Source organism: Tinamus guttatus, unplaced genomic scaffold (genome assembly GCF_059628265.1).
Source record: "Tinamus guttatus ecotype Peru unplaced genomic scaffold, ASM5962826v1 Tinamus_guttatus_pri_ptg000602l, whole genome shotgun sequence".
Taxonomy (NCBI): Eukaryota; Metazoa; Chordata; class Aves; order Tinamiformes; family Tinamidae; genus Tinamus; species Tinamus guttatus.
Genome location: NW_028289136.1, coordinates 855,894 through 881,438, shown reverse-complemented (window position 1 = coordinate 881,438; position 25,545 = coordinate 855,894). Strand labels below are relative to the sequence as shown.

Here is a 25,545-nt window from a genome sequence, read left to right as displayed (position 1 = left end):
AACCCTGCGCCACATGCTCTAGGTGTCCCCACTTGAGCAGGGGGGTTGGACTAGATGATCTCCAGAGGTCCCTTCCAACTTCAACCATTCTGTGATTCTGTGACCTTTCAAAGATAATCAAAAGTGGCACCCCAATGGCATTGGGCAGTTCTCTTAGCACTCATGACTACGTGCTGTCAGACAGATTTGTGTCTGTCCGGTTTGCTCAAGCGTTCCCTTATCTGAACCTCCTCCATAGAAGGTAGGAGGGCCTTGCTCTAAACTTTCCATCTGGTCTCAGGAGGCTGATTTCCTGAAGACTGATCTGTCTAGCAAAGCTTGGGGGGAATAACACATTGAGTACCTTGGCCTTTTCTTTGTCCTTTCTCTCCAGGCCCTCTGACCCATGCAGCAGGGGGCCCACATTTTCCCTTGTATACTTTGGCTGCTGAGATACCTATAGAAGTCTTTTCTGTTTTCCTTCAAGTCCCTCACCAGATTCAACTCCAGGTGGGCTTTGACTTTCCTCACTCCATCTGCAGATGCTTCGACAGTGTCACTATATTCCTCCTGGTCTTCTGTCTATGCTTTCACCTTTCATACACTTCCCTTTTGTGTCTGACGTTATTCAGGAGCTCCTTGTTAATCCATGCGGGCCTCCAGAAACCTTTGCTTGATTTCTGCTCATCAGGGTGGACTATCTTTGAGGTTGGAGGAAGTGATTCTTGAAAATAAACCAACTCCTTTGGATAACACTTCCATCCAGGTCAAACTGCTTTCCTTGTATCCCCTCGGGTTTTTCTGAACAGACCCTGGACAATCCAATGTCTGGTCGCCTGAAGCCCAGGGTTGTGATCCTTCTTTTTCCTTTTTTTCCCTCCTTGCTGGATCCTGAACTCCACCGTCTCACGGTCACTGCAATGAAAGCTTTTCCCAGTCTTCACATCCCCTACAAGTTCTTCCTTGTTCTTCTTCTAGCAGAGCATCTCCGTTCATCAGTTCCTCCAGCTCCTGTGTAAGAAATTTACCATCAGTGCCCTCCAGAAACCTCCTGGATTGCTTGTGCTGTAGATTCCTTGGGCCCCTCCAGCGAATATTGAAATAGTTAGAGTCCCTCAGTGAGGACCAGGACCTGCAAATGTGAGATTTTTCCAGTTCTCTGCGGAAGGCCTTGATAGGTAAGGATGTTTCTCCTTACAAGGGAAAAAGGCATTCAGGAATGTACTCAGTTTGTTGAACAGGTTCATCTGTTATTTAGGTTGTTATAGATTAGGAGCCTTACAATAGTTGCCCTTTATAAAATAAATCAAGCAGTTTATCCACAAAGAACTGTCAGCTGCAATCCTCTTGGTTTGTCTCCTGCTTACGGGTCTCAGATGGTTTGATATGTTCAGTGAATCCCCCTAGAGAGCTTTATTGTGCTTGATTAGGCTATACAATAACTGCTGATGGAATAACATATCCATAGGACCTCAGCCTATGCGGGTCTTGATGTTTCATGGAAGACATGAAGTATTCTACACGAAGTAACCTTGTGGAGTTAGGGAGATTTGACATTTTAGGTATCTAGCTCACAGTGTTATAATACACTGGCTAATAGGCTGAATTAATCAGATAATTGGTGTAAAGGGCTTATGGGGTACTTTATACCATGGTCAGGTCATACTCCAGTGTCAGTACATTTTGCTTCTGAAGAGGCAGAAATGCAGTCATGCACAAGGATATGCTTAATTGTGAGATTCCTCTTCATGAGCACAAAAGTGAGCTGTGCAGCTCTAAAGTCCTACAGTATGCTGGGCAGCTTATCAATGTAAAATGTCATTTTTAGTAACTGGCAGGGTTGGTAAGGAATCACCTGCTGTTAAGTCTGCAATAGTCCTCTTTGTCTGCTCTTTCTGATGTGTGTTTCTCTTTCTAATGACTCCCTATAGCAGGCAACATCCAGGTTTGCCAAACAGCCAACAGAACACAACCTGAAGGGATATATCAAGGCTTTTCTTCAAGTAATTCTTTCTTTTCCAGGAAAAATTGAATGCCTACGTGGGACTCCCGCAGTCCTGAGTAGAGGGAGTCCTGATAAACTGTTTAGGCCTTATCTCAGCCACAGTTGCTGTTACATCCAACACAGTTAGCAGTGGAAAAATGAGCAGAGATTTCAGCTGGCTTGATAACACTCCTTGCAGCATCTAGCTCTGGGTTCATTACACAGCAACTAATGGCAAAATCCTCATCAAATTTGCATCACAGGTGATGGGAACCATGTCCCCTGGACTACTAACATGAGTTTGCAAGACCAGAAGTGGTGGTGGGACTACGGGAAGTGCTGCATTTCCCAGAATGATCCATTTGGCTTTTATGCTGTTACAGGCAGCCTGTCTTCCACCATCTCTGCGGTGCCTTCAGCATGTATGGCCATCAGAGAACACACTGGAAGATCAGTACTATCGGCTTCCTATTTCCAAGGCCCCAGTGACATTAGTCCAAATGAAGCCCTAACCAGCAATGTGTTTAAAAAAAAAAAAAAAAGGCAAAAAAGGAAAAAGGAAAGACAGGCCTATCAACATTTATCATATATACCAAAAATGCTCTTTAAAAAACTTCTCCTGTCTGTTAGCATATGCATACCCAAACAGGGAGGGCCAGATCATACCCTTCTACTCATAAAGATTGATGGTTTCTGACCTGAGTAGTTTCACTGAAATTGGTGTCACTGCTCAGGGAGTAAGGGTTTGCTCATTATAAGTAATATTTATCTGCTCAAGAATAATAAAAAAAAATAGAAAAATGCAGAAGTTATAGGAAAAGAATATATAGTTTGCTTCCAATACTTCCATCCTGGTTTCTTTCTTTCCTCCACTGACAATTTACTATTTGCAGAAATTCACCCCAGATTACAGAAGAATTTTCCATGGTTACTCAGGATTCAGAAGCACCTTTGGAGGTTGTGGTACCCAGTCATTAACTTACTGTATTTTATTAGAGAGCAGCTCCCAATATGAAGATGCAAGAGCATAGCAGGCAAGTAAAATACAGCATGAATAATGACCTAGTTTAGAGAATTTCTAAATAAGCAGCAACCTCTCCCCTGTTACTGATTGCAGGGTGGCAGAGACACACTGAACTGCATACCTATTACTTTTTGGGGACACATCACATTACCATTCATAGAAGCAACTGAAATATTCTTATTGCTCCCTGCAAGAGAAAGATCAAGACAGAAATGCATTGTTCTATGACTGTAGAGGTGAAGGTTTTAAAAAATACATTCTGTCTTTTCTTTCTAAAGAAAGTTTAGTGATCCTGGACGTTTTAACACAGATGTATGCTAGTGCGTACTGTTAATAAAAAGAATCATTTCTTGCTGAACATTAAGGGTGAATTGCCATAGCATTTCACTTGCATAAAGAGGTATGTCCAAGCTCTGATTATATGTCCATACTGTCACCTGTGACAGCAATTTTTATTCATAGCATAGCAGGACCCAGAAATCTGTCATACTGGTTCTCAGTCAGAATCAGGATTTCATCTGAATTAACAGAAACTAAAACCATTGTGTTTCTCTAGGTTTAACATCTCCTTGTCCTACACAGACAAGGCAACAGTCTGTTTCAGACTAAAGAGCTCAGGCTTCATGCAGAGATGATGTTCTCCCTTGGCCAAATGCTGTTCTCACGCCAACTGCAGCACACGCTCGTTAAGTGCCAAACCTCCAGGGGAGCCTTATCTTGCTGTGAGCAGGCATTTCTTTTAAAATCAATTGGCATTTTTGCCCAAAAGAGAGAAGGTTATATGCTGTATTTAAACTTTAAAATTAGCCACACTTAAAAAAGGCAGATTCTCACTGGATGTATTTCATCTATGCTACATCAAAGCTTCTGCCCCACAACCAACTCACTTTGCACTGAGACCCGCAAGAGCCTCCGCGCAGTAGGTTTTCCTCCAGTGGAGCTTGTGCATTCCTCCAAAGCAGGAATATGTACCAAGCTGACCACGGTGTGAGACAGGACTCCTGTGCTGGCTACATTAAGCACTGTTGTCTGCACGTCTCGTCACCCCAAAATAAATTGGGATCTTATAGGTAGGGTTTGGTACAGAAGGAATTTGAACAAGGTCATGGCTTTGGAAATTTGGGGAGACATTAAAATGCAGCAAATTTGCCCAGCAAATTTTAGAGCTTAGTATGTGCTCTGCAAACTCATGCAGACCCCTGCCTGGACAACAGGAGAAGTCCTTTACTTCCTGTCCTGCCTGTGGGCTGGCTGTACTGGGGGCATTTTGTTCTCCTCACTGGTTTTCACACATCCTCCAGGCTCTACGGTTGCTGCCTTCCTTTCACCACTTGTTTCTATTCCCCCATGTGTCCTTTCTGAAGCGTCTCCTTCCGAACGCTCTTCTCATGCTCCAGGAAAGGAACAACTTGCTGCTTCTCCCGGAATGATCCATTTGGCCCAAAAGCAACCATGAGGCTTTTCTTCCTGTTGCCCAGAGACAGAATTTTTAACAAAGAATAAGACCCAGTAAAAACATTTATAAACATAGAACTGAACTTGAACTCCTTCCACCTTCCATTGCTGATTATTCAGCCGGTTTTCCGAGCAGCACGTCAGGGCTCCATGAGAAAGGCTCCTGCATGCTGAACATTATTCAGGCTCTAGATAGTGGCCAGGCCTCGGTCTAAAAGGCTTATTTCAACAGGCAAGACGAGCAAAGGTTAGACATAAGGAGTGTAAATAATCTTGTGCAGATCTCAGTCTGTCTGGGGAAGAGTTTCCAAATTGTAATATTTGGCCGAGCTCTGAAATAAAAAAGAGAAAAAGAAAAAAGGAAAAAAAAATGTGTGTGTGTGTATATATATGGTAATATATAGGGCATGTTTTTGAGCAGCTGAAACTTCATTTTCCCAAATACATTTTTTTTTACATTTTTGTAAACACATTTCAAAATAAGAAAAAAACTACTAAATAATTTGGAAATTCTAGAATGTGTTGCCTTATATTTTTGACCTTTTTATTCCTGATTTTTGTGCTTTTTCAAATGAACAAACAAAAGCCCCTAGCCAGTTTGGGCTTCATTTTAATGATGACCAAACAGCTCTTTCCACTGGGAACCAGCCTCCCAGTTCTTTTTTTTTCTTTAATTTATAATATTTGTGAGAGAGCCACTGACTGTCACAGAAGAGCCAATGTTTTGTTTCCTAGGGGAAGTAGCATTGCAGAGAAGGGTATAATCAAAATAGAAAGGGAACATGAACTCTGCCATATGCAATAGCATACAGAATCAAAATATAAAACAAGGTAATGTTGCAGGAACACAACAGTACTCAGAGGTCTGTAGCTGAATTCTCAAGCTAAGAGATTTTGCAGCAATTAACACTGCACCACTGTAGCAAGAATGCAGCAAAACTCAATGCCAAGACCCATTGGAGTGCAAGTGATGTATTGTAAATCACACGGCAACATCCAGCTACTACTAGGGCTACAACTGTGTTCCAGTAGCCAAATGCCCAGCGTTTTGCACCAGGGCACTCAGTGTACAGGCCAGATGTCCTTGCATTAACACGAAGGACAAGGGATGCTGGATGCCCAGTGCTTGTCATCTCATTTTGCTGTTTTTGGCTTCAGGACTTGGCAATGGTTGAGACCTCCATTCTGTCTCACCCTCCGTGAAGCACTATGATGTACTTACTAATACATCTGTATTGATGGGGTCTGTTCTGTCCTTCTCACCGTCACCTCTTAATGGCATAGGCATCAATAGCATCTTTTCTTTAGATTGCCCCTTCTTTAAAGATGTTCCTTGCTTTAGGCTGCCCCATTTCCTAATACGGGTGTCCTGTCAGGCTCCTGTAGGTGCACTAAGAACTAAGGTCCTGCTAACCTAGGTGGCATCAGCACCAGCATTCCTGTACACACTATAGACCCAGAGCTTTCCACATCCACACAGACCTGCTCCTTTTCCATTTAGAGCAGCTTTAATGCTGCTACTACAAATTTCTGCAATTCTAATGGATAAGAAAGAGCCAGCATCAGTTTTGCTTTGCCAGCCTCTTTAATTAAAAAAAAAAAAAAAAAAAAAAAAAGCTTTTAATGTTGCAGCTGAAAAATCAACCTCCAGAAATTAGGAGGAAGCAATCAGTCCTTTCCCCAGGGCAGCACACACAGACAATAAATATGTTCTGTGAAAACAAGTGTTGCCTTATCATTCCACTGCTGACTTTTATCTATTTGATTTGGCCTTTTAGTCAATTTATTGTAGTTCATTTTTTCCCCCTAGACTGGATGCAGTTTTTTGCAATTATTATACTGCTGAAATATGTTTTGCAATATGCTGTGCATATAATCCCAAGGTTAATGGAGGGCTTCAGGAAAGGGGGGAGACGTGTAACTGGCTGATGTATGAATTTCAGAAAAGAGAGCTTTGTACCAAGTGGCAGTACAATATAACACAACAAAGACCGTAAATTTAGTCACCCGTTCTGCAAATGTTCAGCTTCTTGGAAATGTCTCTCTCTGCCTAAACGCTTGCAGGTTAAGTGAGAGATTTCCAAACTAGGAACATGATTTTACGTGGGTCAAGCGATTTACAGAAATTGTGATGAAAAAGTGGGGCTTGCAAAGGGGGCTGCAATTACAAAGTGGCAGGATGGAACCAAAAGCAGCACTGCGAGCAGAAATTCAGGAGATTGTTGCTTCAGGTAGTCGATTCCCTATGTCACCACGACGTCACCACGTCTGCTTTTGGGGAGATTTATCTGGAGAGTTACTTGGTTTCCTTCATGCATCAATGCAAATGAGACAAAATATCCTAGGGAATCTCATGGGTACTCAGGCTCCCGAAAACCTGCTCAGTCTGGCTAAGCACCTAGGCAAAACAACAGAAGAGGTTGTCATTTTATACTCTATTACTGTTCTATTAAGTGCTAAGTAAACAGAGTAATGGAACGTATAATTAAACCTTTAAAAAAAACACGTGCTGTATAGATTGTATCATCTTCATTAAGTATAATCCCAAGGATTCTGTAGATTTAGTTAAGATCAATGGAAAATGTTGCCTTCTTGCATTTAGAAATGCATTTCGTGCATTTAGAGCATCACGCTCTAATTCCTAAATGCTAGGAATTGCTAGACCTGCAAGAATGTTTTATGAATTGCTGAAGCCCTCACAAGACAAGACAAGAATGTGACAACTTTGATGCTTTTGACAGTGCTTAGATTTATAACTTGTTGCACTGCTAAAGTGGTATCCTTAAAAATATTCTTTATTTAATGCAGTAGCTCAGAGGTCTGGAGACCACTTGAAATATAAACAGGCATTAATGTCTTGAAGTACAAATATCAAAGATGGTTTTAACTCTTTCTTCAGCAAGCAATCATGCTAATAAAATGTTCTATGAGACAGATTATTTTAGCATTTGCATCTCATATTAAATGGCATCTGCAAGATAAAATCAGTTGATCCAAATGAAGTGATTAGGAATAATTGGCAGAACTATATGTCAATGTCTTTCCTATTAAAGAAATAGAACATTTCTGCATATGCTCATGCCCATATCCTTGTAGGCCACAAAGAAAGACTTCAGCTTCCCCTCCTCCTCCCCTAACACTGAAATTGAGAGAAACAATAAAAAATATATTTCTATTAATAATAGCACCTGACCATCTGGGCAAGAAACCCTTCAGTTTGATTTTTCATTTCACTAATAACTTCCCAGCTGCCATAAAATACCTTTTTTTTTTTCCTCTGTTTTGCTTTAAAAAACCTTAAGCACACACTACCTCAGCTTACTATCACTTCCAGAAACCATAGCAACCAGAGAAACCTAAGCTTGCTTGAACTCAGACACTTTCTTCTAACAACTCTATTTATCCTGTGTCGCTGATGAAGAAGGTGGGGGTCTTGTTACTCAAAACCTCTTACTCAGAACAGGTAGTCAAGGACATCTTTATCTTTCATATTGGAGTGGAAATTCCCACTTTTATTTGGCTATCACACTACTCATGTAGTCCAGGATTTTTTTTTTTAGTACACTTGGACTTTCCTGCTAGCCACTGATTAGATCGAGAGCCATATTTCAAGAGCACTTAAACATCTATTTACCCATATAACACCCTGCTGTGAGGGGAAACCAGAGTTACATGTCAATCAGTCTAGGTACAAGGGTACTAGGACAGTTTTCTATCCTAGCTAATACCTTTTCTTTTACCATTGAAGTGCTTTTGCTCTCCACCAAAGTGGTGTAACGAGGGCTTCAGTGACGCTGTGCTCTGACACACACGAGAGAGGCTGAAACCTCTCAATTATTCAGGTCCCTTGAGATCTGACTAGGGGTGCTTATCTAACTCTCCCTTTAATACACAAATAGGCAAAAATAATTACTCATCTATCTTAAATGCAGCAAATTTCCTGAGCAAAGCCTTGTCAAATCACCTTGTATTTTGAACAATAAGGAATCATGACCATCTGATCTGGTTTCTTTCGTAAACCAACCAGATTTCTCTGAGTAATTCTAGTTTGAAGGGCAAAGAGATCTAGAGAACTCCCGACACCCAGTGATGGACCTTACCCCAGAAATGGAGAATTCACCACCTTAACAGCCCTTAGCAACACAGGAGCTGTTAAGACAGTTATTTTCATTTATCTACTATATGAACTCAAAACACTGAATTTTTAGTATCTGTTTGCTGGGCTGATTATCAGCTATGCTTCTTCTGTAAGTATTTATCAATTGTGACATTACCTATTAACCTTTTTTGGATAAGCTTAATAGAAGGCTCCTATTTGTTCACTGCATGCCTTATCTCCTGCAGGATTGCTTCTTCCTCACTTTAAGCTACTCCAGGGAACACTTGGCTTACAGGTAGAAAGTGCCTAGAAAAAAAATAGTCTCTCAAAAGGTGAACTAAAGTTACCCATTTTGTTTATTTGTGAGCAGCAATTTACATGCAGAATCTTCTATGCTTCCTTGTAGCCAAGTTTATGGCCTTTTTTAGCTTCAGGGAAAGAAATACTCTATGCAGTCTTTAGCCTGTAGCCGCACAATGCACTTTTTCTGCATTTGGCTCTTCATCTGAAGTTTAAAAGCCAAGACGGTCACGCTGGCCACGTTACTAGCTCATCTCATTCTCACCTTAGCACCAGTACAGCTGCCACACAGAAGCATTGACAGGAACATAGGCAGACATCGGAATTTCTAACATAGTAACATAAAATCTTATTTAAAAACTAATGCCACTAACACAATACAGCAAACAGCCTGTCTTTCTGTATTAGTAGGTTTCTGTATTAGTAGGGCCTTGAGTGTCAGTAGCAGTTTGGTCATAACAAATAAGATCCCATTTTCAAGTGGCTAAAGGACTGTAAAATAGGAAGAATGACAGCCTTTATGTTAAAGAAATCCAAGAACCTAGTGCCTTCATTGAAAGCCATAACTATATAAAAAGATCTGTTAGGAGTTGATATATGGGATATTCAGAAAACACTGCACCCGTGTGTGGAAGCCACAGGCACTCCCAGTGTGGGAGGACAAGTCTGCAGAACACCCCTATGCACAAGATCAGCTTTACATTTACTGGCATTATACTGGTGTCACCCTGACTGCCCATATATAGAAAACATTATCCAAATTATGTCAAGCTGTGTAACTAGCATAGGTAAGAAGGATGCTGCTGGCAGGGCACGAGAGCACATAGAGTCTCATCTTCTACAACAACGGCACAGACACCAATTTCTTCCATACTAGATTGTGTTGTTCTAAGCAATTTCAGCTTCAATTTTATTCACATAATTAAAATCAATGCCTGGATATAGAGTGCTGGTGGCCTACTGAGGGTTGTTTATCAGCACATGAAATACCACACCATTATTAGGCATGGTAACACAACATACACTAGCCAAGCCCCCACTGTCTGGGGAAAGAAACACCCTCATAGTTAATCGCCCTGTTACACAAAAAAAAAGAAAAAAAAAAAAAACCACGGAAAAGCAATATTCTCTCCCACTCCAGTAGTACTCTCCCTCCTGCCCACCCCACCCCAAGCATGGATTTGGGAAAGTGAAGAGGCAAGAGATCATGGACAGAAGAAAATACATGATAAAAAATGTTGTGCATGCAGCTGTGCAGGCAATATAGTCAGATGTATGGCAGAAAAAAATCCCCCCTTGTGTCTTCATGGTGGACTACAACAACTTCTGAAAGGTTAAGTCCTCCTAGGACAGAGCCCAGTTTTGCAGCAACACTGAATAAAGTGATTAGGAAGAGAGAGAGAGTTGTCTGCTCTTTGTTTCCTCCAGCAATTCCCTCAGCTAAAGAAATCAAGTGCACAGTAATTCTGCCTGCAGAAGCAGCTTAAAAAAAAAAAAAAAAAAAAAAAAAAAGTTTCCAAACAAATTCTGGTATTTTTTTTTAAGAATGAATTGTTGTGAAAGGGCACTCAATATCAAGTTATTCATCCCATACCCCTCAACTTGAGCAAGAGACAGGCAGGTTTTCTGAAATTCCCATTTTGGGAATTTACACACACATAGCATATTTGATTACAAATCGTCAACGAGCTCTTTTTGACTTCATTTTCTTGGTAACGGCAACCCCACTCATCCCAAAGAGGAGATCCCATTACAGTAAAATACTAATTAGTACTATTGCTACTTTAACAGACAATTACTGAAGTGTCTCCTATCCATGAAGTTGGTCTCAACTTCTGCTTACATGTTTATTACTCATTTATACAAAGAACAGCAAAAATGGTGCTGTTTAACCAAGTCCTCTGTTATATTACAGTTTCATGGAGGAAGAAACAGCTCCCTATTTGTAACTCTAGTAATTCAATTCTTCTAACCCCACCCTTCTGCCTTGCATACTTGAAATGCATGAACAGAGGGTTTAAGTGTGACTATTGGGGAATTAGCCAATTTACTTAATGAATTGCTACACATATACTACAAAGACTACTACTTTGCAACACTTGTCTACTTGGCTTTGCTGTGAAAAGCCTGGCCTCAGTTGGATTATTCCTGGTTCTTCTCTCTTCTCATTATCCTTCCTCATTATCCTAAATCCTGCTAAGCCGAAATTCTCCACAAAACTTTCAAGAAGTTCAAAATCTGAACAGGTCACAGAAATAAACAACCAAATGTTCGCACAGATTAACTCCTATAGGAGTTAGGTAACTTTTATTGAACTCTGAGGTAATCAATTACAAAGCAGAGCAATGAAATCCAGGACCAGAAACATCTAGTAACAGTCCAAGATGTAGAGTTAATTTTTATGGTCATAAGGGCCTGACATGCAGTTTTTGCTCAACACTTAAAGCCTTACAGATTTCCTTTTAATCAGTATAATTGCTTATTCCCTCTCCCTCACCCACATGCACACTTGTATTTTAAATATCAGTAATTTCCTGATTTTTGAGAAGGCACTATAGCGTCCTTTAGAGTATGCAGAAGCCATTGTCATGATCATCTATGAAATCTAAAGTTCAAAGTTGTCCATGGAAGAAAATGCAACTGCTGACTGAGGGCTTATATCCAGTGATGAGTAGCCATCACCACTGTTACTGTAATGGCAATTGCATTCTAGGTGATTTACTGTCAGACTCCAGAAAAAGAGTCTGCAGTGTTCAAATTCAAGTTATCCAATGTCCACACTTATCATGAGGGAAATTGCTTCCTCTGTTGCAGAAAATTTCTTAAAGCTCTCCTGATTAAGATAGGGGACAGATGTTACCTGCAGTTCCTTTTAACAATCAGTATGTTTTTACAGCTGGAGATTTTCTTCTCAGACAAGGCACTGGATGAGAATCTTTGCACTTATAGCTTTGGAATAGGAGTTGCAGCCACTGCAATGCTCTCAATGGCACATTCATCGGTGCCACGGCGGATTCTGAAGTAGCCATTTTCTCCCCATGAGGTGCCCCAGCTGTTCTTCACAATCCAGAACTTCTCACCACTTTCTGGGTCTTTACCATAGCCCACCAACAGGACAGCATGATTGGTCAGTTCAAAAGGGTTGAAGTCATCCTGCAGCCCAGTGTGATGGTAGATTCCCTCTTTATACAGCATGAAATCATTGTAAACTTCAAAGGCAACAGCCATTGGCCCATGCAGAACAAGCTCAAGTTTCATCAGGGCTTCATTGCAGCCTCCATAGAAACCACCAACATAGTGATATTCAGAAGTGTAATAGTGATAGCAGTTGCGCTTGAAAATGCATGGAGAATCTTCAGCCGTGTAAGGGAAGCAGTCCTCTTCCACAATGCCAAAGTCTTGGGTGTACTTTCCAGCAATGAGGTATGGAAAGCCACCATCACACCCTAAACAGATAAAATATCTTGTTATATCATTGGTAATTATTTTTGAGATGGGAGATTTTCCCCACTCAAATCTTCTGGAACACAGTATTGAAAGCCAACTGCAGCTATTCAGACATTCTTAGTATTCCAGATGAGTTACAGCCACATAAAACACATCTGTTCATCACGAGAGCTATAGTGGGAATACTATAATGCAAGGACCACCTCCTCATCCATTTGCTCCCGACACCCCATCATCTACACCAATCAGATAAACACAGTTAAAAAAGAAAGTCACAAATGCATATTGTCCTTTGAAGAGCCTTAGTCATTGCTTTTGCTCTTTCTGCCATCCTCCCTCTCCATATATTCCTCCTCCCTCTGCATATGCTTCCAGGATATTTGGTTTCACCCTTTCCATACTAGTGGACTTACCCTGAGAATACTGGCTGCAAGACACAACCTGCTGAGGACTAAACACTGGCTTCTGAGTATTGTTTGTCAGGATACGTATTCTTGCTTCCAGCATGCCCATGGAAGAAAAGGCATAGCAGCTGCCACACGAGGCTGAGGAGAGAAGAAAAAAGAAAGGTCACTTCCATACAAAGCAAATATTATGGGAGTCCACTGTAGAAAGTGACAGTCTACCACACTGGCTTACAGCAAACAGGTTACACACTCGCTGGAGGAAGAAGGAAAAATAAATAAATAAATAAATCCCCACCTCTTTAAATATATACATAGGCAATCCCATTTAAAACACATAATCTTAGCAGCTTTTTAAATAACACTGAGTTTATTTCAGAACAAGAGACTATGAGACTATATGGCTCTTCAATATACCCTAGTTGTATCACTTCAGAGTTATGTTACCTCTTCAGAATGAGCCTACAGGTAAAGAGCAGAGAAAGCTCATAACTTTCCATCTCAGATTACAGCCTTTTGCAGAACAAATCTGCAAAGAGGCAGTGAACTATTTTAAATTAATGATGTGACTGTTGCTCTACAAAGTTTAAATTTAACAGTGCATTTTATATTACCCCCCAAAAAAACAAACAAACAACAACGACAAAAAAACCCACACTACTTCCATAATTTACCTCTAAAATAACTCAAAGAGGCTAGCAGTTTAAATGGTAGGTTTAACGTAGGGGTTTCATCCCCGTTCCCCTTACTTATCAGGGGCATTTAATTGTACACTGGCTTTTCAGAAGCAGTTTCCATTCTGTTGTCTGATTCCTTCTGTTATCTTACTCCTTACTTCCCTTACTTTTGGGGCAAGGTTTGCTTCTTAGTTTTATGCCCCTCTACTTCCTGGGAATTTCCAGTAACACATTAAGAAGCTTTCAAAGTGGAATAGCAAGCATCACAGGGAAGGACAATTACTTAGATGACTTTATCTACTGGTTGTCACCAAGGTGCCCAGTTTCTTTATGTTTCCTGACAGCAGGTAAGCAAATATTGCAGAGCTATGAAAAGGAGGGTAGCTTGAACAAAACAAAATACTTTTAGTGAACTGCGTAGGCGTGTAAAACCAGAGTTATTATAAAAGCAGGACTTGGAAATTATACCTTCCCTCAGTTAGATGCATCTCTGAAAAGAAGGGGCAAAACCAGCTGGTACATGAACACTTTGCCCAGCAGGGCTGACTGAAATCACAAAAAGTGCCTCCCACTCAGCATCTGAGATTAGCCATGCCCCATTTTTTTTGCATTGTGTGCAAAAAAAAAATAAAAGCCCCCCCCAAAAAAAAAAAAAAAATTAATGCAACCTTTTCATTCTGAAATCAGTTAACATGCTGAGATGTCTTTGCCTTCACCACTATAGTACATGAGAGGCTTTTAATGTGACAGGTACATTTTTAACTATCAAGACAGAACCAGCATAATTGCATTTCTGTGGCTTCCCACAAATACTATTCTAGTGTCAATTAAAGCTTCAGCAGCAATAGTTTCAAATGACTCTCCAGAACAGGATCATTATGTTATGAGCTGTAACGATAGGACACAGACCACTTGGAGAAGAACCAAGTCTTCCTACCTACTTTGATCTGCACAGAAAGCTCACAGGAGCCAGTAATTGCAAGAGACAGCAAAGTTGATAACAAGCAACGACAAGCCTACATCTTCAAAGAACATCCCTTTGTCTCACAGAAAGTCCAGAATTTGTTAACTCTCTTTTCTTCTCGTTGTGAGGCTTGCTTTACTATAATGCAGTCACTGCATTATAAAGAACTTGAACTTAACTTGGTGCTTTCCTGACTATAGGAAATGCTAGCAGGGATGCTAACATAGTATTAGTAAATTTAATCAAAACCTTTAAGTTGCACGAAGCCTGTCACCTTGAAGTATTTTATAGGAAAAGTGTACATTTTTTGTAGTTCTCAAGCACTTCAAATGAATTTGTCTTAAGATATTAAAGACTAGTGACTCCAAAAAGATGCAAGGGATCTGTGAAAGCATGATCTTCCAGTTCATACAATTCTCTCCACATAGACCAGACAACTTGCACCGTACTGTTTATGGTCTTCTTCACCACGGCATTTTCCATTTAGCAGTAACTTTAAAAATGTGTAACAAAAAAAAAATCTCAATCCCATAATTTTAATGAAGCATCAGAATCCAGTGCCTTAGCAAATCACACAAAGCAAAATAAGCAAAACTTAAGCAAAATGGTGCTGTTGTAACGATTAAGATCAATTTTGGGTTTTCTTCAAGAGACAGAAAGCAAAATTCCTATTTAACAGTGCAGAATGAATATTCTGTGTTTTAACTTATTCAGCTTAGATGCTCAGATTGCATGAAAAGTATAGGCAGCTTTATTAATGGAAGGAACATACCATTCCTCATTTAAAGGACGCTTGAAACAATGGTATGAAGAATGGTAGGAAGATCAAGTGTTCCTGTAGTTTGAAACGGGCAAAATGGCTGTTGGAATCAACAGTTCACATCAGAATGAAGTACAAGTCCAAGACCTGTACCTATGTAGGACTACATAACTTCTTGCTGACATCTTTCATAATGTGAAGTGACATGAAGTGACAACTTGTGAGCTCCAACTCCAAAAGCCTCTTCTATAACCAAAAATCTAGCTGGCAGATTTAATTTTTCTTTTTCTAGCTGAAAAACTTACAGAAGAGGCAAATTTATTTGGAAATGGTGGAGAATTGATATATTAACGGAACACTCTTGGTTCCTAGGATAGAGCTTGCTGATTCAAAAGTGGAACAGGTATTTCTTATAACACATGCTGTAATAGCACCCATCTCTAGGACATAAACATACACCAAAATGGTATCTCTTGGTCTAACTTGAGATAAATATTTTCCTATTGCAGGAAAAAGTGGGTTGGGAGAGTAGTTACCAGTATACACTATTCATAACACCCAACACCTCCTTTTACAGCTAGTCATTTAAGTCAGTCCTGAAGCTACTGGAGTGATAAAATTTGAGGACAGTATAAAAATAAACCCATTAAAATACTTTTAAGCTCCATGATAATTTGTTATCAACAAGAACAACTGGAAGAACCAACCATACATGCAGCATGCAACCAGCCAGCATGCAGACAGGCATGACAGACTGGTCAAAACTTAATGGCTGTATGTAGGGCACTGCAGTAATTGCCTTTCTGCCCAGTAAGAGACATGGCTGCTTGCATAAGCCAATACCACCTACTATTCTGGCATGGCATTGTCAGCCAGAAGCCCATCTGGTTTTGTCAATGGCAAGGTGAGATGGAAAGCCTTCATGTTAACAGCAAGTTACAGAATACATCAAAGGAGCTCTAGAGAGTTTCATTTAAAGAGTTTTGAATTTTTACCTTGATTCCGAACAGGGCTGACATAATTGACACCATTCACGTTTCTCCAGTCCCAGGATTCTGGCAAACTTGAAGCTTTGTTGAGCAACTCGGGTGTTATGGGTGCAGGATTTGGTCTAAAAAGGAGAATACACTTTGAGTAACATTTGACACACCAGGGAAGGAAACAAATCACAAAAAAAACTCACTCTGTTGGGCATCTTCTGGCTTCTGCTGGTTGCTTAGTTTCATGCTACACAATTTCAAATAGCTTCCATCCATGCTGAGTGGGTATCAATCTCAATAGATTAGTTTCAGCAGAATGCTGAATTTCAAATCCCTTCAAGAGGGAACTATATTATGAAGTACTCACAAATTGGTCAGGTCAAAACACTTTTGAACTAATTTAAGGTGCTTGAAGTAACTCACCGACTGCAGCGGAAGACTCTCTAGGAGCTATTTTACCTCTCTGCTAGTATGAAACATGCAGGGTATCTATGATTGCAGAAGGTACCTTGCCTTGGCAGCATGCATTGACAGCAGCTAAAGACTTTAACTGCAGACACAGACGGTGACGTGGTTTACATCAACACTTCAATAATTATAGTTTTACTTCCCCAGAAGATTTGCCTGGAGCAAGTTTTACTGTGATAGTTCAACAGTTTTGAATGCTACTAATCCTCATTTACCACTGGCAGCCAAGCAATGCTTATATACATCAGCAAGATGGGAGAATCCTACATTAGGCATTCACGTGACCCAATGCTTGTTCCAGTCAGGTGTCAAGTACTATTCACAGACAGCAGCTATGCTGCCTCTTCATAAAGCATTGGCAGAGGGAAGGAAAAGATGTAGTTATGGTGCTGCACAGTGTCACAGTTTCCAAATGAATTTATGCATTAGAGACTATCTTTACAAATATGTTTCTGTAGGATGAAGCCATGATAGTTTATATAATACTCTTATGCAGTTGTGAATTTTTAATCAAAAGACTTTCTTGTACAAGCATAAAATTGTTGCCATTTGAAAAGGCTGGTGGCATTCCTACCGAAAACAGTATCAGGGTTGAAGGCCCGGAGAGCAGGGGAAGCAAAAGTAAAACTGCTTTCAAGAAAGGAAATTTCAGATGAAAGAACCCTTAGTTCTCAGACTGATGTAAAAGAGGACTATGCACATGAAAGAATAACCTTTCAGGGCTACTTCACACTAGTTCACAAAAGCTGAGAAACCACTCTGCTCTAGTCAGAGAAGGACCCCGGTCACAGGCAAAGCAAGTTGCAATAGTAACCAAGGACTTCCTCAGAAAACCTTCACTCTTCATATTTAAGAAGGGAATATGCTTCACCACTTTTTAATTGAAAATATGAATTAACTGAACCAAGGCAACTTACGGCTATGGCAAGCGGCTGATAGCTACACAGGTGTGCAGGATGGGAGCTGAGACTGTCCCTACCTCTTTGCTGCACATATGATGAGAAGCTGAATGATCCCATTTATCTCATCTGCTTGAGATAACAGATGCTTAGGACAGTCATTCAAACAGTGAAATAGGTTGGCACTCCAGCAAAACGAGCCAGAGTAGCTTGAAACATGATTGTGCATCTGAACCATAAGTCAAAAAGCCAGGTAGGAAGAGTTGGAACAAACAGTAGCATCTTTGCGGCAGTGTGTTGTAGGTCTAGAGCAAAGTGAGAGGCCTTAGTACCTTGGAGCTCTGGAATAGAGACCTCCACCTCTTCTGGTTAGCTCTTCCAGGGATAGGTTCTCATATTCTTTGTATCTTGTTGCTCTCCAGGACTTCTGGCGAGTATTAATAGCATTTACGAAGTCAAAGTTGTGCACATAACGTCTGCTTGAAAGCCTGTAAATGAAATCAAACAAAACAATAAGAGAAGGGCTGAGATGGAAGGAAATATATGTATACATATATATAAGTGCTTTCCAACCTAAATACAAAGGTGTTTGCCAACAGCATTAATTCTGAAAGAGTCTTACAGTAGCTACTAATAAAGAGAAATGTAGTAACTGGACCCAAGGCAAGACTCTTGACACTTACATCAGCCTTTAACTAGAAAGATACAATCACCTCCTTTAGAAATGTCACATTTGTGACCAGACTAATAGAAACTGCTGGAAACAAGAGACGGAAGGGGCAGGCATATCCTTCCCTGTCTTTGGACACAGTGGTACTGTTGGGGATTAACCTTGAATATCATTCATTACAGCCTGGAAGAGCTTGCTCTCACAATGCAACAACTCTGGTCTCTTTTATACAATACAGGTCAAATATATTAACTTTGTTCAGCTAGTCACAAAACTGATCTGCAGGGTTTGGGATGAATCTTGAAGCAGAGTTACTAAAAGTCTTATTTCAGTGACAGGCAACTCATCTGCTGGCTTACCTTCCCCTAGGCTTCTGGAAAGGCAGCTCATTTGTATGAACACCTGAAGAAGCTGAAGAGATCTTGTGCCCACTGAAACAAGCCCAGTTGTGGCCAAGTACATCATGTACCCATCCAGGTAGAGTCTCATTACAGTAGCTGGTCACATTCCGGCCTTCCTTTTTGTACTGCAGTGTAAAGAGACTATAACTTATGTAGAACAGAGACATTTGCTAGCACAGCAGTAAATCCTATCCTACCCAACTACTTCTTGGTCTGCACTTCAGAGGATGTGGCCTCTAATTCAACTGGCATCATGCTCAAGTGGAAAACAAATAACGATTAAGGAAAAAAATAAGTGGATAAAAAACAGATCTCTAACAACTTACTATAAGATAACAATCAGGTTGTAGCTTATATTTTTAGCGACAAAGCACGCATTAGTATTGGTATCGACTAACAAGGTGGTTAAACAGCTACTTTCTAGGAAAAATATCAAAGTCATCTAGCTGGAAATAAGTTTGTGCAATGCAGGAAAGAACTACTCGGCTACAAGCAAACACGCGCCTATCTAAACACATTGCAAGGTTAAGCAGTTATAAGGAACCATTTAATTGCCTCCATGCCCCTCTGACTGTTGTGAAATTAGCAGTTTTACAGATTAACAGCATTGCAAGCTCTTACCTAACAAAGTCAACTAGTAGTTTGAAGGAACGGGGATAGGGGACAAGGCATTTATTAAATTCTGGGACACTTCCCCGTGCTTTTCAGCCACTTGTACCTTCATAATCTGTAATCGCCTTTACAGAATAAAGGAGAGATTTTACTGAAGGTAACTGACTTAGGCCATATTCCTTGTGCAATCTTTGAGGAAATAAATCTTTAATTCAAGCATGTCTTTCTGATGGAATCCCTGCTACTCACAAGTTTGGCTCACTTATTTTTTCCAATATCAACTGCAAAACTAATGATGAAACCATTTACCTGAAAATGATGGAAGACATGTTTTTTGACATGTAGAATGCCTTGCTTATCAATTTCAGTTGTTCAAAGCAGAGCGAGTCAAATATCTGCCTGAACAGTAAACTAGATTAAGTGATCTCCAGAAATTCTCTCCAACATACATTATTTAATAGCACTCTTGCATGGCAATGCATTTACCACTTTTCAAAGGCACAGATGATATCATCTTAGTGCTTATCAGTCACTTAGTGCTGAACCTCTGGGGATTAATTTTGCAATGGATACATGCCAGCAATACGGCCTGCAGTGCCCCTGAACTGTCTTCAATGTAGTGCAAACAATTCTGTATTCTGGAGCAAGCTACTTGCCATTTCTACAATTAAATTCCTTGTGTTCAAGATTTAGTCTGATAATCAAAACTTTTCCTCAGTTGGTCCATTTCTTGGTTTGTAGGACAACTTTGATATTTTATCTTGAAATGCAATCTGAGGATTCCCAGCTTATTGGTTCAGCAATCCTCCCAAGTCCAAGCACAGCAAAGACTGTGCATTTCCCCCACCAGAGCTGACACTAGGCCTGAGTTCACAAATAACACTAGAACATATAGTGCTCTACTACTCTCAGAGAGGCAGCAATACCTCACTGCTCTTGAAGCATGGCTCCTACATAGGGGAATTATGGAAGCTTATGGAAGTATCCCAGCAAAAGAAATTTCTGAGGTAATCTCTCCAGACTAGTCTCAAGCATTTGCAGTTTTTCTTGCATCATCTCCCAGTCTTATCAGGAGAGCCCACAATGACAACTTAGCGTCACTACCTTGCAGAGATTCAGGAACTTCAGTGTTCGCAAACTTTCCTCTTGTTTAACTGCAAGACTCTCTAATGGAGAACTCTTACATCAAAATTCTTCTGTGGTAAGTGCACACAGGCAACGTTAGTCTTATAGTCTTTAGTCTTATAACTTTAGTCTTATTAGTCTTATAAAATGACAACCTACATTGCCCTTTCCCCTTCAGCTTAATGGGCTCTAACAGAGAAGGAGGTAGCTGCAGTGAAGCCAGAGCTTCATATAGTATTATCATTCCTATCACTGTGTTTTCCTGGGAGAGGATATCATTTACTTCTGCTAATACATGAAAACAGCAATTTGAAAATAGCTGCTGTGGCTCCTAGAAGGCCAATTTGAAGAAGAATCATTTCTTCACTCTCCTTGCCACTAATTATAGCTCAGGTCTTACACTTGGACAAAACTGGAGCATTTACCACTACCAGGTCATCTGAAACTAGATACAAGATCAGGTCACAAAATAAACAGAGAAGCAGCTGTTCACAGACACTGCTGAGGTCTGTACTGCCTTGCCACACACCTCTGTAAAGCATAATAATTTTAGGGGCAGGAAAATTTCTCGAAAAATTATAAAAGTACTTGGGGATACAACTTTGGAATAGTTCTCAGATGGCCTCTCTATAGTGAAAATGTTTCTCCTGTACCTGAGAACACTTTTTAAGAAAGATTAAAAAAAAAAAAAAAAAAAAAAAAAAAAAAAAAAGAAGAAGCAAACACACAAAAAAAAAACAAACCTCAACTAGCATTACCTCCTATATCTTTATCATACTCACTACACTGCTCAGAAAAATTTGGTTTTGAGTAATTTAATTCAAAATGAGAAAGAAGACTTAAAGCAATGTTTCAATTAGGTCTCAGATACCAGGAATAAAACTGAAAAAAGGTATTTTCTCATCAGCAATTGCAAAATTTAGCTTCACAAAGGCCTTCAACCACTGTAAACACAGACAGAATTGAAAGCAACAGCATTTGTGACATTCCTCAGAAAATGCTGTAAGTGCAACATAAGTATCTATTCCATCCCTCTTCTCCCTACGCAGAGGCTTACATTTTCTGTAGGTCACTTGTTTCACTATCCAAGCCAAGCAGAACCAAGTGAACCAACCATTCCACTCTGGCTTTCAGTGACTAGGGTAAAGCCTGAGCACAAGCAGTTTTCCCAACAGGCAGCGACACAGCAAACGCCAAGTTAACTCACCTTAAAAAAGGCAAACCATTTGTAGTCATTTATCACAAGCTCAAAGCCTTGATTGTAGATCAGAGTGAAGAAGCCATAATTGCCCAGGCTGTCCTGAGCCACATCTAATTTCTGAAGACTCACTACCACTTTTCTTTCCACGGCTCCTGCAAGAGGAAAAAAAGCAAAAGCAAAGCGTTGCAGTGAGTAGCTAAACGCAAGAAGGAAGCGTTAGCGGCGCTCGCCCCGCTCCTTCCCCCGGGCCTCCCCGCGGCCCGGCCGCGCTCTCACCGGGCTGGGAGCAGTTGCTGTGGCGGCCGCCGCCGCTCCGCCACACGCGCAGCTCCCAGGTGCCCTGCAGGTCGGCGAAGGAGCAGTTGGCCGGCGTGTCGGCCCGCAGCGCCCCGAGCAGCGCCGCCAACGCCGCGGCCGCCAGCACCCACCGCCCCATGGCGCCAACGGCCGCCAACGGCCGCGAGCGCCGGGGAAGAGGGCAGGGGGCGGGGAGGACCCGCCCCGCGATCCGCCCTCGTCCGCGACGGAGGGGTTGGATCCGGCCCGGGCTGCCCCGTTCCCGGCCGAGCGGGCGGTGCCGGGACGGGGTGTTTTATGGGAGTCCAGCCCGCACTGTTGGTGGCCTGGCTGCCTGCGGTGCGAGGAGGCCATGCTGGGCTGGGGTGGTGGTGTGTGTGTGTTGCACAGTGCATAGGGATGTTCTCCCCGGGAAAAGGAGTCCGTCTCCCTCCCCATAGGGCACCTTTTCCTGAGGCTGTGCCCTGCCTCAAGGACATCCTCCTCCTCAAAGCGTGTCCTCACTCCAAATCCTCGCTCCGAAAGGTGTCCTCCTTCCCTATGGCACCCTCCGTCAGATAGGTCACCGCCACCCCATGGGATATCCTCCTCTGAAAACCTCCCCAAAGTTTGTCTTCTCTAAGGCATTCTCCTTCCTGAAAGTTGTCCTCCCCTCCAAAAGGGCAAGCCTATCCAAAGGCCACTCTCTTCACAGAGCATTTTCTTCTGAAGAACATCCTTCTCCCCTCCAGAATATCCCTCTGAATGTTACCCTCTTCACCAAGGTGTCCTGCTGTCTGTGGGGCTTCCCAAACGCCAAAGGGCATCCCCACAACTCCTGGCCTACTAAAAGAAAGCCCTAGACCTGTCTCCGTATCCAGAGAAATTAACCTCAAAGAGAGGCAGGTGGGTGGGGGTTGGTCACCTTATTTTGGATGACCATCTTGCAGCAGGGGAAGAAGAAGCTGAGTTTTCCTTTTTTTTTTTTTTTTTTTTTTTCTTCTTTTTTCTTATGGGTTTCAGCAGTACCAAGTGACTCAGAGTTTCCACAGCAGCTGCTGGTCATGGCTGGGAAATCACGTGGGGCTGCTCTTGCACGGAGACGGTATCAAACCCCCTTAGCAAAGAGGCAACCACCCCTAGGCCACTTCCTGAGTGAAAAACAAAGTTCCCCCAGAAGGCAGAAAGAAGCCTGGTGCCGTGCAAGATCATGGGTCTTTTGCAAAGGACAAGTGTTGTTACAGGGCAGAGATGTTTCTGCTGGCATGAATGAGGGTATGAGCCTCCAAGGGCAAGCCGGTGCACGACTGAGTGGACATGAGAAGTGCTTGTTGTTTCACTATGTCTCCATGTTCAAAATGTGTTTACTTTTACAACCCCAAAATAATGTATATGATCAAGATCAAGAAGGCTTAAAAGGGAGAGGGAGACCAAAAAAAAAAAAAAAAAAAACCAGCAAAGCCATTCAGGGGAACAACATGTACATGTAGAATATTGGCTGTGAAAATAATGCATTAGTTTAACTACAAAAAGAAATTTAACCTTCTTAAACTGGTGAAAATCTCTTATCTTGACCTCAGAAGTTTGGTTTTAACTAACTCACTCCTGAGCTACACCAGATCCACAGAGTGATTTGACTCTGAAGATTGGAATTGCATCCGTAACTTGGAGGAATTTCAAGTGATTCAAGTTTATTTAGGGCCGTCACTTTGCTTTTATTCCTTTCCCTCAACTTCCAGTGAGGGATTAGTCTAACGTTACCTTGCTGAATGTTAGAACAACCAGATAATATATGATCTTGCTCAAGGCAGCAAAGATACAAAAAATATATTTCACTTGTTTTGGAACAGGCTTGAGAGTATCTTGAAGCATTAACTTGATAGGCAGAGTAAGTAGCATTTCCACTGTGTTACAGACAGGAAAACTAATACTGTTTCACTTCAGTGAAACTGCATTGACCGGCAGTGTTGTTATAAGCATCAAAAGACAGCTCTAGGGTTTAGCTTTCTTTTATTTCTTGTTTTATTTTTTTCTTTTTTTTTTCCCCAACCCTGACTACATTTTGCTAGAGTGGCAGTAGGAAGGCCTGTGCCTTCCTATTTCTGACCAAGTCTATCTACTGAGAAGTGTCTACACAGTATGATCCTGTCTGTTTTTTTTTTTTTCTACCAGCAAGGCTTTATTAATTCTATATTCTCCAAAAAAAAAAAAAAAATAGAATTCCCAGAAATCGTAGGGAAAAGTCTTGTCTTTCAATTATTCACATTTTATATGCAGGAACAGAAAATGTCTGGTATCGTTATCTCTTCACCATTACACTAGCTGGATGTTCCTGCCTGTTCACATGTGGACTGTGCTTTGAACCTCAGTATTTGATTTTGGCTTTTAGGCACTGCCCCCAGTCATTTGTTCAAAAACATGTTGTTTTTATTTTTAATTGGTTTGTAGATTCTTGCAGTCTCGTGAGACTGGGGGCGAAGTCCTACAGAGGGGTCAAGTCACTTCAGTGGCTTCTTGTCTCCGAGAGGGAGTGGTCTGGTACTAGCCCTGCCAAAGCTTTGATATTCATTGCTGTCTTTTGTAAGGCAAGTGATAAACTTTTAGATTAGCTCCCTACATACTCAATGCTTGGCAATCATGCCAAATTAAGCAGTTATCTCTTGCCTTTGTCAATCTTGGCCACTTTGACCCACCACTGAAGGTAGAAGTTTTGTGTGACCATATGGGGACTTATGTAAGGAAAAGATTTGCTGCGGAAACAATCTTGTGAGAAAACAAACAAAAAGTGATTGTTAATCAGTCAGGCCAGTTCCCCAGTCTGGGAGCTAAGGATGACTTGAGTAGTAATGGCCCATCTGCAATTTTAAAGTACAAAGTGATGGTGATGTGTCCAGACTGCTTCACACAAAGCTGGTTTTAGGGAAAACAGAGAACTGAAAAAGGATCCTTGTGCACAAAAGCCTAACAACCATTTCAGGTATATCTATCTTATAAAAACTGATCTCTCTTGTAAACTGTGCAGCCCACAGCAGCATATCCTCCCAACTGCAACTGAAACTGTTAGTACAGTGTAGCAGAAATAATTGCAACAAATACAGAACCCAAACATAATGTGGAATTGAGACTTTTGAGAGGGTTTTTTTTTTATCTACTTTGTAATTTGGGAAGATGCAAAAATGTTTGCATTTTTCTGGACCTCTGTAGCCTCTGATATTAACTCCTGACTGAGAGTTGTTTTGTTGTTCTGTGGATAGCTCTCTGCAAGAGCAACATGATAATTACATGCCTGTAAAAAGCAAAGAGTTGTAGTCAAAGACTTATTTTCCAGAGCATTAATTCATGCACAGTCATTATCTCACTGTAAATTTTAAGCAGTGCTTTTACTGCAGGGTACTGAAACCAGCTTGGCACTATATACCTTCATGTGTGACTGAACTCATCCTATTTACCATGGAGCCTTTCTTTTGGATGTTTTCTAGGAGGAGGTAGTTAAGATGTATTTGTTAAACCCTTAAAAACATAATTTAAGTGAAGACTAAGCTGCCTGAAACAGTTCAAAATGTTGCTAGCAATTATAGGAACTAATTTTGTAAACAGAACTATCGGGATGATTTGTCTAGTGTATATATGAGGCATGTAGAGAAGGGACCACGACTTGTCAGCACTGACAATACTAACTGCTGCCGTTTTAATTTGTTGTGTTATTTATCCAAATTGTATGGAAAACATTTTGCTCAGGGTGTCTAAAAACATGACTGAAGGTTGTAGCGGGTCAGGAAACAAGTGTTTTCCAGGAAGTTTTATTTGTTTTGTTTCGTAT

The 25,545-nt window shown here is 41.0% G+C and overlaps 1 protein-coding gene across 1 annotated transcript; it reads right to left on the bottom strand.

Moving 5' to 3' along the window:
- Positions 1 to 11,111: 11,111 nt before the first annotated feature.
- Positions 11,112 to 21,904, bottom strand: CTSC (cathepsin C). Its single transcript, XM_010228525.2, has 7 exons — positions 21,726 to 21,904; positions 21,456 to 21,601; positions 18,470 to 18,636; positions 17,773 to 17,928; positions 16,089 to 16,204; positions 12,702 to 12,833; positions 11,112 to 12,287 (listed from the first exon to the last, which is right to left on the bottom strand). Exons 1-7 carry the CDS (start codon positions 21,883 to 21,885, stop codon positions 11,785 to 11,787), a joined length of 1,380 nt encoding a protein of 459 aa, XP_010226827.2. The 5' UTR covers positions 21,886 to 21,904; the 3' UTR covers positions 11,112 to 11,784.
- Positions 21,905 to 25,545: the final 3,641 nt, after the last annotated feature.